Source organism: Alosa alosa, chromosome 12 (genome assembly GCF_017589495.1).
Source record: "Alosa alosa isolate M-15738 ecotype Scorff River chromosome 12, AALO_Geno_1.1, whole genome shotgun sequence".
In the NCBI taxonomy this organism is placed as follows: Eukaryota; Metazoa; Chordata; class Actinopteri; order Clupeiformes; family Clupeidae; genus Alosa; species Alosa alosa.
In genome coordinates this window covers 6,997,159-7,014,647 of record NC_063200.1, presented here as the reverse complement: position 1 = coordinate 7,014,647, position 17,489 = coordinate 6,997,159, and the positions used below count along the sequence as shown (strand labels likewise).

At 43.4% G+C, this 17,489-nt stretch overlaps 1 protein-coding gene across 4 annotated transcripts in view; it reads left to right on the top strand.

Annotated features, from left to right (window-relative positions):
* usp20 (ubiquitin specific peptidase 20) overlaps positions 1-17,489 on the top strand; it is a 21,827-nt gene extending 4,338 nt beyond the window's left edge. For all 4 annotated transcript variants that reach the window (XM_048258282.1, XM_048258285.1, XM_048258283.1 and 1 more), the window contains 21 exons: positions 1,656-1,790; positions 1,901-2,003; positions 2,192-2,261; positions 2,481-2,594; positions 3,263-3,341; positions 3,765-4,266; positions 4,690-4,830; positions 6,659-6,771; positions 7,171-7,343; positions 7,642-7,736; positions 8,133-8,166; positions 8,318-8,363; positions 8,470-8,650; positions 8,908-9,034; positions 10,898-11,067; positions 11,478-11,559; positions 11,720-11,828; positions 12,619-12,721; positions 13,101-13,169; positions 13,942-14,100; positions 15,839-17,489. In XM_048258282.1, coding sequence (XP_048114239.1) covers positions 1,656-1,790; positions 1,901-2,003; positions 2,192-2,261; positions 2,481-2,594; positions 3,263-3,341; positions 3,765-4,266; positions 4,690-4,830; positions 6,659-6,771; positions 7,171-7,343; positions 7,642-7,736; positions 8,133-8,166; positions 8,318-8,363; positions 8,470-8,650; positions 8,908-9,034; positions 10,898-11,067; positions 11,478-11,559; positions 11,720-11,828; positions 12,619-12,721; positions 13,101-13,169; positions 13,942-14,096 — 2,601 coding nt within the window. In that variant the 3' untranslated portion in view covers positions 14,097-14,100; positions 15,839-17,489. The remainder of the gene's footprint in view (positions 1-1,655; positions 1,791-1,900; positions 2,004-2,191; positions 2,262-2,480; positions 2,595-3,262; positions 3,342-3,764; positions 4,267-4,689; positions 4,831-6,658; positions 6,772-7,170; positions 7,344-7,641; positions 7,737-8,132; positions 8,167-8,317; positions 8,364-8,469; positions 8,651-8,907; positions 9,035-10,897; positions 11,068-11,477; positions 11,560-11,719; positions 11,829-12,618; positions 12,722-13,100; positions 13,170-13,941; positions 14,101-15,838) is intronic.

Genomic DNA, 17,489 nt, shown 5'->3' with positions numbered 1-17,489 from the left:
TCATCCTACACGTACGTGTCACAACATCCCCCACAGTCGCAGCTCTGGCACCTGGAGTTTATCCAGGATGAGCCATCAGCATGCCAAGGTTTATCCACATGATCCTGACAGTGCGTCATGACCATCCCTTCTGCAGAAACGGAAACATTTTGGTTATAAAGATTTTTCAGCTAAACTCAAATGCATTTTACAACAGTGTTTGACTTTGATTTCATTTAGCCTACCCAAGCCTTTTGTTATGTTTTATAAGAGCAATATATGTATTTTGCTAAATATAATTCAGACATAGATGTAGTTCTGTACCTTATTGTGTCCTCACGAAGCAGGCTGTAGGGGCCAACGGAGCCGGGCCACAAACAATCAGTATGAGAGCTATAGACTTCTGTACAGAAAGTCCATACAGTATGTGAACTATAGCCTATACTGTAAATACCCGTCATATTTTTTACATCTTTACATTTATTCATTTTGCAGAAACTTTTATCCAAACGACTAAAAAAAATGAAGAATAACATACTAGCTTTTAAGCAGAGGAGATCTTATGTAGCAGATCAGATCAGATCAACTGTATTGTCCCGGAAGGGAAATTGGTCTTGGGCATCAAGTACCACTCACAGCTGCTTACAACACAGCAAGACATATAGGAGGACAGACTTAATAGATATACAGACCGACAGCATCATGTATACATAATTCAGTGACATTGGTGCTACAAGTCACCTTCGAGGCAAATATAAACAAATGAACAACAGTTCTACACGGTCCTGTGGCCCACGCTGACCAATGACACTTATATACAGTAACTCTGCACAGTTCCTGTCCACCGACCAGATAGCAATATTGCACATTCCCTCAGCAGGCCCAACTCCCATTCACCCAAAAACTAGTAAGGAAACTAAAACAGAATAGACACACAACTTTGTACAAAAATCTGAGTAATGACACAGTTTTAATAGTTACAACATGTAAATAAATACAACAACAGGCAAGGGTTAGGGTTAAGGTTAGGGTTAGGTTCCTTGAAGTCGACGGTCGCAGCGCTGTCTTGAAGTCAAGTGGGGTGGGGGCTTAAAACACCATCAAGCTCAAATATGTATCAGTGGGCAATATTATTATTAATAATTACAGCATTATTGTTTAATAAAATATCATAAAACTTAAGGCAGACAAAAATAGGATCAACAAGCTGGAAGAGACTGCATCAGCAAGCTTGGAGCAGCAAGCTTGGAGCCTGCTCTTTCAGTAGGCTAGTGACTGCAGGTCAGAATATGCATGTGCAAACAAAAGCAGAAGAGCAGGAAATGCATGCACAACAACGGAATTAAATGTCACCAAACACATAAAAATACAGGTGTGGTATGATTGAATGAAGTATCAGTCAACACAAGTATCAAATACTATTGAAAATGCTGATTGAACATAATTATATTACAACATTTAAATTAGACAATTTGAAATAAAAATGTAATAATAGCCATACCACGTTTGTAAACTGAACTATAATTTCTCATCAGATATAAACAACTGGTGGAGCTTTCACCCCTTATTGGGACCCAAAAGAATAGTGTTTTTTGGCTCTCAAACCCCTCCACTCTCAGGGTTCTGAAGAAATACATTCCTGCACTCACTTCTCACTTGTTTGTTCCCTATCCCAGGCAAAGAAGCACCATCTGACAGTGAACCTCACCACATTCCGGATCTGGTGCTATGTGTGTGAGAGGGAGGTGTTCCTGGAGCAGCGGCCCATGGTGCCTGTCCCGGCCACCCACCAGTGCAAATCCCCAGAGCAGGTGGGCCAGCACGGGGAGGGCAGGGTCACCTCTGATTACCTGTAGTAGCTCTGTGCCAGAAAAAATACAATGTTTTGTTCCTTTTTTTTTTTTTTTGTACTCTGCTTCAGGATCTCTTACGTCATTCAAGCAGTCATCCCTTGAAAGCTGTGCCCATAGCCGTCGCTGACGAAGATGAGTCCGAATCGGAGGAGGACGAGCTCAAACCAAGAGGTGAACGAGCACTCGGCTTATTTGTGAAGGGCAGTCTCGCCCTCCCACATGTGCTCAGATTGCCCTTCGCGATAGGAATGTGCTGTATTTCTGGGAAGAGGTCAGGGGGAAGAAAACAACAGAGGACTTCAACAGTGTGGTGTGTAATGCTAGATTGCACTGTTCCCTGACTGCCTCACTCCCTGCAGGTCTCACAGGGATGAAGAACATTGGGAACTCGTGTTACATGAACGCTGCCCTGCAAGCCCTCTCCAACTGGTGAGGCCACTTCCTGTTCTCTTGAGTCCATCCTAGACATTTGACTTTACTGCATTTGGGGGAGTGATGCCAATACTGTTTCTCCACTATTGTGTGGGACCATAGTCCTGTTTGTTTGTACAATGCACAATGTATTCTGGGTCTCTCATTCTCTCTATATTTGTCCAGTTATTTTGCCTTCTTTACCTACACATTCACTTTATTTTTTTCCCTTTCCAGCCCTCCTTTAACCCAGTTCTTCCTGGACTGCAGCGGATTGGTCCGAACCGATAAGAAGCCGGCTCTGTGTAAGAGCTACCAGAAGCTCATTTCAGAGCTTTGGCACAAGAAACGGTAAGTCGTGCATTCCTATGAGACATCACTTCTCTATATCTTGTTATGTAATACAGTTCCTGCAATGCTACATTTAACACCCTCGTGTAACTTACAGAGGTCTTTAGATACAGTATGTGATTGCAAGTTATCACACACAGCAGATCCTCAGATACATGTAGCATATGAAAGTAATTATTTATGACCAATGTACATTCACTTACTTCAAGAGCTTAAGACAAGTATATCTTTTTTTAGACAAATGTTCTATTTGACAGAGTTCAGTCTCCCTGTACCTTACAGTATTGAGTAGGATATGGTGTTAATATTGTCTCAAGCTATTCAGGTTAACAGATGGTTAAGGTACCTCATGCTGGGTGCATTAGAATATTTGTATTCCTCTAGTTTTTGCAGCATTTGCACTTAGTCATCCAACATAAATCAACAATCTATTTTAAGATGCCTGCAGAATGATGCAACAAAGTGCTTGCACTGTTAAACTTCCTTTTGTTCTTTCTTTCTTTTTCTTTCTTTCTTTCTTTTTTCTTTCTTTCTTACTTCCTTTTGTTCTTTCCTTTCTTTCTTTCTTTCTTTCTTTCTTTCTTTCTTTCTTTCTTTCTTTCTTACTTTCCTTCTTTCTTTCTTTCTTACTTTTTTCTTTCTTTCTTTCTTTCTCCCTTCTTCTCCAGGCCTAGTTATGTTGTCCCCACCAGTCTGTCTCATGGTATCAAGCTGGTAAATCCCATGTTTCGGGGCTACGCCCAGCAGGTGATGATCCACACACAGTTAATCTGTGGCGTAGGCTGTAATTGGATTAAATTGAAATGCCTGCCACGACGAGAGCACTGACAGACAGTAGAGAAGGAAATGTGAGATACATACCAGGAACATGCATACATATCACAGACCTGTATGGTTCACAGTTTAGGTCAGTGATACATACACGTCTCAGTTCTCACTCTCTTATGCAGTGTCAAATTCTGTGGGTGGGGTAAATTCGGCCTGTAGGCTACGCCCACAAAGACACCACCCATGTACAGAAACAGACATGTCCATAAGACGCATTGACATGGATCTAACACACATGAAGTTGGATAAAAGCAATTTAGTGCAAAAATGATTGCATTTCTATCACAGCCTCACACACACACACATACTGATACTGCGTTTCGGCTGCTCTGCTCTGGTCAGGACACGCAAGAGTTCCTGCGCTGCCTGATGGACCAGCTGCACGAGGAGCTGAAGGAGCCCCTGAGGGAGAGCAGCGGCGGCATGGGCGACTCGGGCACCGAGGCGGGCGACGGCGGGGCGCGGGACGGCGACCGCAGCCCCTCGGAGGACGACTTCCTGTCCTGCGACTCGGGGTCCAGCAGCGGGGAGGGGGCCGAGGGCCGCGGGGCCGGCGAAGCCGAGCTGCTCATCCAGGATGAGTGCGGAGGGGTGCGAGTGTCCTCCGCGTCCACCAGCGGCGGCGGCGGCGGCGGCGGTCCCACCGGGAGGGGCATCTCGGAAAAGGAGCGGCTGAAGGAGCGGAGGGTGTCGGGGTCGCCGCTCCGCGGGGCGTCCCAGGAGATGGACGAGGATGCGGACGTGGACACGGCCGCTTCTCAGGAGGCCATGGGGGAAAGGGAGCCCGAGGAGATGGCGGTGCCCTGCAGCACCCCAAACCAGGCACAAGCCAACAGCACTACAGGTTAGATATGCACAGGCATACATACGCATAATATCAGGGACTGCAGGAAACAATGGTGCAGCATGTAGATACTGGTACAGACACAGACCTATGTCCTGTTCCACACACACACACACACACACACACACACACACATACACATATACACAGACAAGTTGTGAGTTCATATTCTGACCAGATCCCCTAGTTGCTCTGGGGAGATTGGCCCTTGTAATAATTGGCATGTAAGTCGCTTTGAATAAAAGATTCAGTTCAAAGTAAAATAAATATGTAAATATATAAGTAAACATACTCATGCGCTCACACATGCACAGACTCACAGCCTTACTCTCACACGTTCTCATATTGCAAATTACCCAGCCTCCTGCTTGTGTGTAAAGCTCTGAGAAATCTGGTTTGGACGTGTCCAATCTCTCTCCTCAGAGCCTGATAACGAGGCGTCGATGCACCATCCTCCATCGCGGCCCTGTAGTCCCGCCCCCATCGCCCAGGAGCTCCACCCCAAGCTCTCCAGCAGCCCACCCAGGTCCAGCCCCCTGAGGTCAGCCTACTCTCTCAAGAAAGGTAAGCCACAGCCAGTCAGTCAGCCAGCCACTCAGTGCTTCAGTCTGATGGGCTTCAGGGTCCTTAATGCACTCAAGGCCTCCTATGAAGTAGTTCTCAACAGACGCTTTGGGTTGCACTATGTGCATGTTAAATGCGCTTTAAAAATAAAACTGACTTGACTTGACTTGAGAACTTCCTAGTAGGAATGCTCCTATATTACAGTATGAGGGCGAGCATTTCCTGTATGTTCATGTGCTTGATAATACCATGGTAGTATTTACAAGGTGGCATTTCTATCAAAGTAATAAATCATCTAATGTTCCCCATGAAGTGGTATTGGTGCATGGTGTTAAAAACATTGTCCGTAGGAACCCAATAACGATGCCTCCTTAGTTCTCATTTACTCCTTTTACCTCAGAGAGCTTCAGCCTCATAGTCCAGTTTAGTGTGACTTCAAGGCCGTCCAGACAGCCAACGATAACTGTAACGATAATGATGACTGTAAAAAGCGTAGTTATCGCTCTAGCGCATGAGAATGTCAACGCCCAAAACAATGACTACATGAAGACCGATATTGTTGTACGTCACTCTCAGAGCAGTGGACACACTTTATGGTATAGTTACAATATTGTTACAGTTGATGTTGTAGTTATCATTGAAAATGTGGACGGTCCTCTCTCCCTGATGGTTTACACATCTATCCTCTAATGGCAGATTTATGCTATTACAACCCCATCTCCAAAATAGTGGAATGCAACAAAACTGTACAATGAACTGTGCATTGATAGCAAGTTGGATGGTCCTTCTCCTCTTTAGCCCGGGAGATGTGGAGTCCTTTATTTTATTAACCACAAGACAGTTTCCACTTTGCCCTGGTCCATCTTTCATGAGCTTGGGCCCAGAGAACATGGCAGATGTCTGGATCGTGTCTAAATATGTTTTTTTCTTTTGTCCGTAGCTTTAACCAGCATTTGTGGATGGAGCATCAAATTGTGTTTATGGACAATGTTATCAGATGGCTTTCCTAAGGTTTTCCTAATGATTTTCATTACAGAAACAGGTCTGTTTTTAATGTAGTGTCAACTGAGGCCCCTAAGATCACGGCAATCCAGAATTGATTTTTAGCCCTGTGCCTTGCGTGCAAAGATTTCTCTGAGTTCTCTAAATATTTGAATGATATTATGTATTATTGTTGATGAAATCTCCAAATTATTTGCAATTTTACAGTACGAAGCATTATCCTTATAGTGTTCCATTATTTTCTCACACAGTTTTTCACAGAGTGGTGAATGCATTTGCATCTTTGCTTCTGAGAGACTAAAGTTCTCTGGGATGCTCTTTTTATACCCAGTCGTGGTTACCCTCACTAGTTGCGCCATGTTCCTTCTTGTGTTTACTTTATATTGCACAACTTTTCCAGCCTTTTGTTTACCCTGTCCCAACATTTTTGAGATGTGTTGCTGACATCAAATTCCAAATGAGTGTATGTTTCTCATAAAATAGTACAATTTGTCAGTTTCATTTGATTTGTTGTCTGTTTCATTTGATATGTTGTCTATGTTCTTTATGCAGTTAAATATGGGTTTACGTGATCTGCAGATGATCACATTCTGTTTTTATTTATATTTTACACACTGTCCCAACTTTTTGTAAGTGCATTTGTTTCATGGACACTTTCATTCCAAGAAGCCTCAGTACAGCTGATACATTTTTCATCAAATAACATCATATGCTTAGGTGCATTTTTACTTTCCCAGAGAAAGATTTCCTTAGTTTTTAAAAATATTTAGGTAGTGAGATTTGGATCACCTCTTACCATGATTTGTAAGCAGCCTTTCCTCTGCAGCTCAGGCTATCATGGGCCCCAGAAAGAAGAAGCAGTCTCGGTACCGCAGCGTGATCTCGGATATCTTTGACGGTTCAATCTTGAGTCTAGTTCAGTGTCTGACATGCGACAGGGTGAGTTGGCCATTGTACTTTGCCTTTTAGCCACCAGAGGGCAGCATGGTCATATGATCTTTCAGTTAAAACTTATTTTCTTGAACACTGCAAAGCTTCCATATGGTGTGTAGAATGATTTCAGTCTGAATCACATGTATGCTTTGTGTAGTGACACATTTCTCTGAATTTTGTCTCGATTTAGTCCCTTATTTTTTTGTAAACATGATAACTCCATAACAACTCCAGACTGTAGGGACAAGTGTTTTTGTTTAAACTAAGGGTAGTCCAAATAAATAATGACTAGCTTTGGGCTTAATTTCTGTTGTGCAGTAGTGTTGATGATGTTAGTCAGCAGGGCAGTTAGGACTAGGAATGTTTCACTGGAAGTGTTTACTAATGTTACTCTTTTTCCCCTAGGTTTCCACCACTGTGGAAACATTTCAGGACTTGTCCTTGCCGATTCCAGGGAAAGAGGACCTAGCCAAGCTGCACTCTTCCATCCACCAGAATGCCCCAGCCAAGACAGGCGTATGCGCAGACACCTACGGCACTCAGGGCTGGATCGCCTACATTATGGACTCCATACGCAAGTCAGAGGGCTAATATACACACATACACATGTGTGCATACACACACACACACACACACACACACACACACACACACACACAAACACAAACGCATGTGTTTACAAACAAAAAAATAAACACATACAGGACACATACTATGCATACATATGCACACAAGCACATACACCGGACATGTCTACACACTTATACACACATGTATTTGCTAGTTTCTCCATCATGCACATCCCCATTGATACTCTCTCTCTCTCTCTCTTTTTCTCTCTGCCAATCTCATATGTTTGTCTGTGGTCTGTGGCAGGTTTGTGGTCTCCTGCATCCCCAGCTGGTTTTGGGGGCCTATGGTGACCCTAGAGGACTGCCTTGCTGCCTTCTTCGCTGCAGACGAACTGAAAGGTGTGAGGAGGACCAACACTGACTAGACTGATAGACATAAACACATACCAGTGGCTAGGAAGAGTAACACACAGGATGAGAGAGAGAGATTAGACAGGGATGGGACTCCTAGCGTGGGAAACAACCAAATGCAGAGAGTCGAGAAACAATTACTGAGATTGGGAAATAATGTGAAGAGGTGGTTGAATGAGAGAATGAATGAGCATACTTTAATACTACTCGGCATACTTTAATCCTACTCAGAATACTTTAATACTACTCGGCATACTTTAATGCTACTCCGCATACTTTAATGCTGCTCAGCATACTTTAATGCTACTCACCATACTTTAATGCTACTCAGCATACTTTAATACTACTCAGCGAGTGTAATCATTTACCTGTTCTTCTCTGCAGGTGACAACATGTACAGCTGTGAAAGATGTAAAAAGTAAGCACCCAGCCTTTTTTATGTCGGCTTTTGTGCTGATGGCAAGACTGTGCTGACTGTGTAGCGGTAGACATCAGGTTGACTGGAGCTCAGGTGAGAGTTCACCTGCTCTGTCTGATAAATGAGTGATCATCTGTTTCCACATCTGCAGGTTAAGGAATGGAATTAAATACTGCAAAGTACTAAGACTACCTGAGGTGAGTGTGCATTCATCGTCATTATACAGTTTTGTGCAGTTTTTTTTTTTATTAAAATGAAATTAACTTCTGTCGTGTGTGTGTGTGTGTTGCACTTGGCACTCAGATTCTCTGCATTCACCTGAAGCGCTTTAGACACGAGGTCATGTACTCCTTCAAGATTAACAGCCACGTGTCGTTTCCGTTGGAGGGCCTCGACCTTCGACCTTTCCTGGCCAAAGATAGTCCCTCTCAGATTACAACCTATGACCTCCTGTCTGTCATCTGTCACCACGGCACCGCAGGCAGTGAGTGAGATGTATTTGGATGTCAGATTGTGGTTTGTGTCAGCTGATGCAATAAAAAACCTCAAGGGTATTTGAGATGCTTTGAGACTGACATCTGTAGATGTGTCTCATCAAATCTGGCCATAGTTCCTATTATGTAACATTTATATTCTTCTGTCACTCTACCCATTCTTTCTCCTTCATGACATCTACCCCTTTGCTTCCTTCCTTTCGGTTTTCTTCTCCTCTGTCTCTCTCCATCTGTCTGGCGCTCTCAGGTGGTCACTACATAGCCTACTGTCAGAATGTGATTAATGGTCAGTGGTATGAGTTTGATGACCAGTACGTTACTGAGGTGCATGAAACAGTGGTGCAGAACGCAGAGGCCTACGTCCTGTTCTACAGGTGAGATTTCAGAGGCAAGCAATCACACACTGATACACACATGCGCACACACAGACACACTCTAACTGTCCTGAGAACCTTAGTTACCAGCCTTTACACGTAGCCCAAACTGCCAAATACGAGCACAAGATAATGACATAAAGTAGCCAAGACCGCACATTTGCAGCACAAGAGGCTGATATTTCACCAGCTTTGTTAAATAGGCTACCTCCAGACATGGATCAGAACAACAGCCTACTTCCTGGATGAACATATTCCTATTGCTCTCATCAATGATAGTTGTATTAGGTCTGGTGGCATTTGTATCATAAAACACAGACATCTGTGCATGGCACACTGAAAACATTTGAGGTTTAACAAAGCAATTAGTATGGTGGCTGGATGTTAGATTTTTATATTTTATATAATGTCCAATTAATAGAAATTGCAGCCATTCAGTATATGTGACATGGATTCTGTTATCTGATCTTGCCCATGGTGAATAATAGCGAGTGGGAGGGAGAATACATAATGGTTATGAGTTATGACTACGCTATCTAAATCACACCGTCTAATTTGTATTTTAGTATATTTAGCATATTCTTTATCTTCTACTGTCCTTACTGCTTAGTTGTGTTTTTATATATACTTTATATACTTTAATTACTCTTTCTGCTGTTAAAGAATGTGTTTGTGTTGTATGTATGCTGCTGCTGAGACCTTGAATTTCCCCTGGGGATCAATAAAGTATCTATCTATCTATCTATCTATCTAAATCACTGTGTAAAGTCACGCTATATTTTAATGTCTACCCAAATATTGTGAAGATTGCAGTGACCTTCCTAGCATCCTCCTGCTACAGCCTTGATCTTTTGCTTCAAGGAAAGGGATGCAAGAGTATGCAGAGTCAGTAGTTCACTTTAGCTCCCGTGATTTGTGTGGTTGGCAGTGCCCCTCGATGCTGCCCACTGTGTTCCGGTCCTCTGCGTCTGCTCCTCTGCTTCCTCTGAGCTGGCATGCGCACGCTCACTGTTGAATATTGGGTCAAAGCCCACACACTCACCAGTCTGACCATCTGTCGTCCTCTACCTCACTCCCCACATCTGTCATGGACTCTCTCTCTCTCTCTCTCTCTCTCTCTCTCTCTCTCTCTCTCTCTCTCTCTCTCTCTTTCTCTCTCTCTCTCTCTCTCTCTCTCTCTCTTTCTCTCTCTCTCTCTCTCTCTTCTCTCTTCTCTCTCTCTCTCTCTCTCTCTCTCTCTTTCTTTCTCTCTCTCTCTCTTTCTCTCTCTCTCTCTCTCTCTGTCTCTCTCTCTCTCTCTCTTTCTTTCTCTCTCTCTCTCTCTCTCTCTCTCTCTCTCTCTCTGTCTGCTCTCATTTCCTCTCGTCTCCCTCCTTTTCCTTTTTTTTCCGTTTTTTTCCTCTTCCTGTCTGTCCATGTATCACGTCTTCTCTCTCTGTCTCACTGAATTGTGATCCCTCTGCCATTGCTGCTCTTAACAAATTGATGGAAGGATCCATCAGCTCCTGCTGTTATGTTACTCTGTGTGTTCTGTTTGTCATTTGATGTGTTTGTTTGTTCTTCTTGTGGAGCTGGGACTGTTGTAGGGAGTTGTTGTTCTATGTGGTGCTGTGCCTAGCTTCTGTTTCTGCACTGGGGAACATGTGCTGATGTGTGAAAATGAATATCCCTTTAGGACAATAAAGTCCATGTATGTGTGTATGTGTGTGTGTGTGTGTGTGTGTGTGTGTGTGTGTATCTGTGTGTGTGTGTGTGTGTGTGTGTGTGTGTGTGTGTGTGTATCTGTGTGTGTGTATGTGTGTGTGTGTGTGTGTGTGTGTGTGTGTGTGTGTGTGTGTGTGTGTGTGTGTGTGTGTGTTTTAGGAAGAGCAGTGAAGAGTCGGTGCGGGAGCGTCAGAAGGTGGTGGCCCTGGCCAACCTGAAGGAGCCCAGCCTGCTGCAGTTCTACATCTCCAGGGAGTGGCTCAACAAGTTCAACACCTTCACCGAGCCCGGCCCCATCAGCAACCACACATTCCTGTGTCAGCACGGAGGTCAGGAAAACACACACACACACACACACACACATACATACATACATACATACACACACACACACACACACACACACACACACACACACACACACACACACACACATACAGAGACCTACAAGCAAAGAGGCAAACAGATACCCTCCACACATATAAAGCATGTACCACAGAAGCATACACATATATGCTGTATGCTCTCATGCACTAATAGTTTATTTTTTCGACCCATTTTGTTAACAGCACTCTGAGCTGATGCTACACGTAAAAATGTAAACATTGCATGGATCTTTGACCCAACCCTAATTAACACACATAAACACAGAAGATTTTGGTGATTCAGGCTTTATCCTTCCTTTATATCTTCCCATATTTGTAATGTTATTGCTAACTGAGCTTGTCCTATTGTTCAGGAATTCCCCCCACAAAGTACCACTACATCGATGACCTTGTGGTGATTCTTCCCCAGAATGTCTGGGAGTACCTCTACAACAGGTAACACGCTGGTGTGATTGGGATTGGGAAAGAGCTTAATTGGTGGTGTTATTTGACAGTGTTTGTGAATATAATCTGACTGCGAGGACATGCTCTCTTCTCCACATACCCACCTAATCAGTAGCCGTTTCTGTTTTCGTTTTTTCTCTCTGTCTCTCAGTTTTGGTGGCGGGCCTGCCGTGAACCACCTCTACCTGTGTGCTGTCTGTCAAATCGAGATTGAGGCTCTTGCCAAACGCAGGAAGATGGAGATTGACACTTTTATCAAGGTAGATATGCATCCATATGTGGGTGTGTGCAGGGGAATCTCACAGGCTTTTTCCCACTGTGGACGTATCTGCGCATGCAGATGACGTGATTGTTTTTATTTATTTATTTAAGGAAGGAATGTAAGAGGTGTCATTTCCTTAAAGGAGAATTCCGGTGTGATATTGACCTAAAGTGTGTTGAAACATGATACCGAGTGTGAACGTATGTCTCATACCTCATCTCGGCTTGTCCCCTGCACTCAGAAATCTGGCTCTAGTTAGCCAATGCTACCAACAGTTTTTCGATGGGGGTGCCTCGGGCATCGGGTTAGCCATGCAAATAAATCACTGTTTTACACCATTTACGAGGCTCAAAGTAGCTCCATACTTCATTGGTAGACTTCCGAGGGCCTTGACATTTAAAACGAGACATTGAGAACTTTAAAAAGCACTGGTAGTTTACTTACAAGACAATTTATACAGACAGTATCTTCACCGAGTTTAGCGTTTGCAGCCATCTTGAATTTAGTCACGATAAGTCGAGCGATGAGTATGAATGAACAGGTATGATAAGGGATCAGATTCCAAAAGTAATTCCGTGGTAGTTCACACTTGGTATCATGTTTCAACACACTTTAGGTCAAAATCACACCGGAATTCTCCTTTAATTTCAGTAATTGTGGAGGCCTTGTCTATTGTCATTTTAATGCTGCATATATTTTATGAATGTAATCATGAAAGTGGTGAAGTGGTTTAATAGCAATGTGAAACCTCTTTCTCTTTCTGTCTCTGTCCATCTGTTCATCCACAGCTAAATAAGGAGTTTCAGGCCGAGGAAGCGCCAACAGTGATTTTATGCATCAGCATGCAGTGGTTCAGAGAGTGGGAGAGCTTTGTCAAGGGGAAAGATAACGGTACATGCATCCTCGAGCAGACACATGACGCAAGCACTCACTTGGAACTGACTATCTACTTTAGCATCCCAACAAATCATCCAAATTGCAAAACTTAACCATAAATCTGTGAACTGGTAGAAGTCATAACTCAGATAAGTCATACACCTTCCCCTTTTGTTAATCATCGCCCCCCACCCAGGGCTATGTGCTAGTCAGCCAGACAAACCGTGTACTACGTGGTTAGGGTTAGGGTTAGGGTTAGGACAGTGGTTCAGTCAAATCCCCTAGCCGAGCTAGAACTGTTGCTCGACTTAACTGTGCATGTAAACGTCCTGAGTGTTAGAACAGGCCTGCCATCATCTGCCCTGCTCACTAACTGTGCTGTATCTCTCCCCAGAGCCCCCAGGCCCCATTGACAACAGCAAGATTGCTGTGATGAAGGGGGGCCACATACAGCTCAAACAAGGTTGGATTCTGTGTGTGTGTGTGTGTGTGTGTGATTAAGCTTGTGTGTTTTTGTGAGGGTTACTCTGGTCAGTACTGCTTTGTTTTTGTAACCGGCGTGGTGTTGAACCGCACAGCGCATCATTGCACTCACCTGGACTTGAACCCGCACGTACGCAACACTTTGGATCGGAAATCGAGCTCGCTAACAATCGAGCTAAAAGCCCCGGCTGCTAGCATGACGTCGGGAGGGAGGTTGACATACTGCACAGCTACGAACCAACTGGCTACCATTACATTTGCATGTGTATATATATATATGCATACTGTTATGTGTTGAGTTTAAGAGTAGATCATTATCAAGAACAGTGACTCATTTACCTCTTTCCCCTTGGAGTGTTTTGTCTAACTGACTTTTGTGTATTCAATGGTGTTTGTGTGTTTTGCATAGTACATCATAACAATATTTTCCTGTTACCGTGAAGGTGCTGTTGAACTATCTTTGTGTGTGTAGGAGAGAGTATGATGAGTTTATGCATACGTGTATGTTCCATACGGGTTTGCGTTTCCATGTATTTGTTTAGATAGATAGATAGATAGATAGATACTTTATTGATCTCTAAGGGGATTGTTTGTTTTTTGCTATGTCTTTTTTGAATAGCACATTAAGTAAACATGAAGATACTACCACCCCTCTCTCTGTGTGTGTGTGTGTGTGTGTGTGTGTGTGTGTGTGTGTGTGTGTGTGTGTGTGTGTGTGTGTGTGTGTGTGCGTGCGTGCGTGCGTGTTGTAGGAGCAGACTATGGTCAGATCTCTGAGGAGACGTGGCAGTACCTGCTCAGCATCTATAGTGGAGGCCCCGAGATTGCCGTCAGACAGGCCGTCATTTCCCAGGAGCCAGACGGCCACGGAGAGCGCAAGATAGAGGCAGAGACCAGAGCACTCTGAAAGAGTGAGTACCAGTAAACACACACACACACACACTCACACACAGACACACTCACACAAACACACAAACACTTTAATGGTTTTATTTGATCCTTAACAGAAGGGAAGTATTTATAGATACAAACATTGATGGAAGTAGGTTACATCTGGCTTGCTTAGTCCACACAGTTGCAGTCCACGTAAAGCAAGTTTGTGCACATGTCTAAGACTTCCAAATACAAATACAACGATTAGTTTGCTTTGAAATCCCAGGTTTGTGATACTGTCATCAAGTGGCTGATATTTTATCAGCTTGGAGTTGAAACAAGTGTCCATATACAAGTCAAACACACACACAAACACACAGCTCACCGACACAAACATTTATACACACTTATACATTTAAGAAACACAGCAGACAAGGACACACACAAACACACATTCTGTTATTTCACCCAAATCAGTTGGATCAATGTATCAACATGTTTACTGCAGAATAGCTTGCAGCCGCAAAATAGATGTCATCTCAGTTCCTCAAAAACTCAACAGGGCCACGTCCGGTCCTGTCTAGTATTGATATTCACTGGTAGCCATCCCCTGCAGCTCTATCTGCTGATTCAATCTCCTCTCCTTCCTGTTGGCATCACTCACAGGCCTACAAATGATAGGGATTGCAGAAGAAGGTCTGTTGGAGTTCTTTTCCGGATGATATAAGATTGTAATGAATAATTTATGAGAATGTTTAGGTGGGAAATACATGGATTATGTAGTTATTTCATATTTCTTAGTAAAATGTATAGAAACAGGACAGGGATTTAATTTTAGGGGTAATAAGATGGTTTTAGCAATGTTGTCAGTAGCGAGCAGATAGTTGTATTAGCCACACTCATTTTATGCACACATCACAAACGTTTGGAAGTGAACAGCTACAAAATGAGGTCATCCACTAACCCAGTGGTCATGGAATTGGTCCACCGAAGTTTCAAAAACACAAGGTCTAAGGCAGGTCTGGGATCAGTGAAATCATTGGAGACATCTTTATTATATAGATCCCAGGCCAGTCTGCACTAGACGATGAGTAAGCATTTTCAGAACAAAAGGGTTCATTGCCAACACATGTATCATACAGCTTCGAGTTACTACAAAATGGAAACTGTGTGTGGATATCTCAACTGTGGTTTGTGAATGCATACATTCGTGCTAATGACTTCCCATGAAGGGTCAAGAAAACCAGGGAACATCTGGAGGAGCAATTACACACACACTCTCTCTCTCACACACAGACACAAACACACTTTGAGATGACTCAACAGCTGCTACTGATCAGAGGCCGTTTCCCAGAAGTCTTTACTTCATGATTCAACCGTATCCCACCAACCCCCCCATCTCAGGTTGTTTTTGTTTAAGGCTGCTGACGTCAAATTTCTGATCCCCCATGATTATTCCTTTAGCTCCCCCTACGCTGATATAAACCTTCTGCTGGTAAAACAAGATCCTGGATCCAGTTGTCCTTTTCAACACTCCTGCTGAGAATACCAAGCAAAATTCCCTCAGCATTCAACGTTCCCTACCATTTCAGTCAGCAGAATAGATGTGTGTGTGAGTGTGTGTGTTTGTGTCTGAGTGTGTGTCTGTGAGTGTGTCTGAGTGTGTTTGTGTGTCTAATTGCTGTAATTAAGCCTGTTATTATTTCTTCTGTATTTACTCCATTATAATTCCATTAATGTAATAACATTGTTGTTCGTGATTGATTTTTTCCCCAGGCAGGTGGAGGCATGTTAACCCCCGCCCCGCCCTGCCACCACCACCACCCCTCCTCTCCCTCACTGAAGCCTTCACTCCATAGCATCGCTGGAGCACCCATCCCCCAGGGGGTTTCTCACCTGCACGAGAGGAGAGGAGCCGCAGCTCGCTAAATTACTCCTAGATTAGGCGACGGTATGTTGTTTCATAGGTGATGAATACATGTTAAGGTAGCGAGGAGCATCTGAAACCACACTCTGGGAGGAAGAGCGGAGAGGGAGAGGAGAGACTTATCACGCAGAGGCCAGCATGTTGAAAGTGAGCCGAAAAGAGGATTTCTACCAAGACACTTAAATGTATATACATACAACATGTGGGCAACTTACAGAGCACGCGCGCACACACACACACACACAGTTTCATCTGCGTTTGAGGAGTCTACTGTGAGGCTCTCAGAGGGTGGATGATGTAAGCTATAAAGCTGCTGCCTGATGACTGCTGCGCTGAACATTAACCCCCCCCCCAATGCGTTAAGCATGTCTGCACAAGGGCACAATGGCCTTCAGTTATGAGTGCTTAAGGGTGCTGTACAGTGGGAGGCAAGTAGAGCTACTGTCCTGAGGGGTGTGTCAGAGTACGGGTAAAAATGGAGAAAGGGTTCTGTAGGGCATGGTGGGCTTTTTATTCTAGCATAATTAGGGCCGTTTTCAAAATGGCAAATTATACATTTATTGTGTTGTAAAATGCCGAGATGATTCAAAATCTGGCCTTTCACAGTTGTGCAAGACCCCTTGTCCCATATTGTGGAAGTCTGATTGCGCCACAGGGCCAGTCAAGTGTCAGTTGTTCAGTTCCTCTTGCCCTTTGCTACCAGCTCCGGTTTTGTGGTTAGTGATGGAACGTTCAGGGCTCTCCCTGCATTGTTTGTGTCTTGCTGTCATTTTAATTGAATTTTTACAGAACACTGGAACCTAATGGACACATCATCCTCAGCCATGGGGTTCTATAGGCAGGTTGAGGCTAGTCAATGGCTGACTCAGTGTACGTTTTGATTAGTTTAACTGTTTCTCCGCCAACAATGAACACACCTCAACAAACCAGCGAGACTCAACCAAAATAGAAATTCAAAGCCTCGTTCCTGCCATTTCTGATCTGATGTTGAAGACCGTAGTCAGTTGCTGGCCACTATTTGGTTGAGTTCACCAAAGAAAAAGTTCAACATCTGGTATTGATTTCCAAAACTTGCCTGGAGAATATCTGGTGTTTTCTTTTTTTTTTTTTTTTTTTTTTCTTCTTTTGTTTCAATCACATACTGGGCACGTGCAATGTTGGTCAATATCTAGTATGTATAACTGAAAAGAGTGTGGCACTAAATTCTACTGTTATTAAAGAGCTTAATTAGATTGATCTTTGTTAAACTTATTGAGTGTATCTCTCTATCCATGAACATTGATGACATATGACATAGCCATTACATTTCAAATTAATGTCAAGACTTGACCTAGTGAACTAATAGATATTGTATAACAGTGTCTTTGGTTGAAGTCCCAGGTGATCACAGTTTTAATGCTGGCATATTTGCGTCAAGGTTGACTAAGCTTCTTTTTGAGTGTCTGTTTATTGTCTGTTTAACTGTATTGAAATTGAGAGTGAATAAAGCCTGTTCTTTCA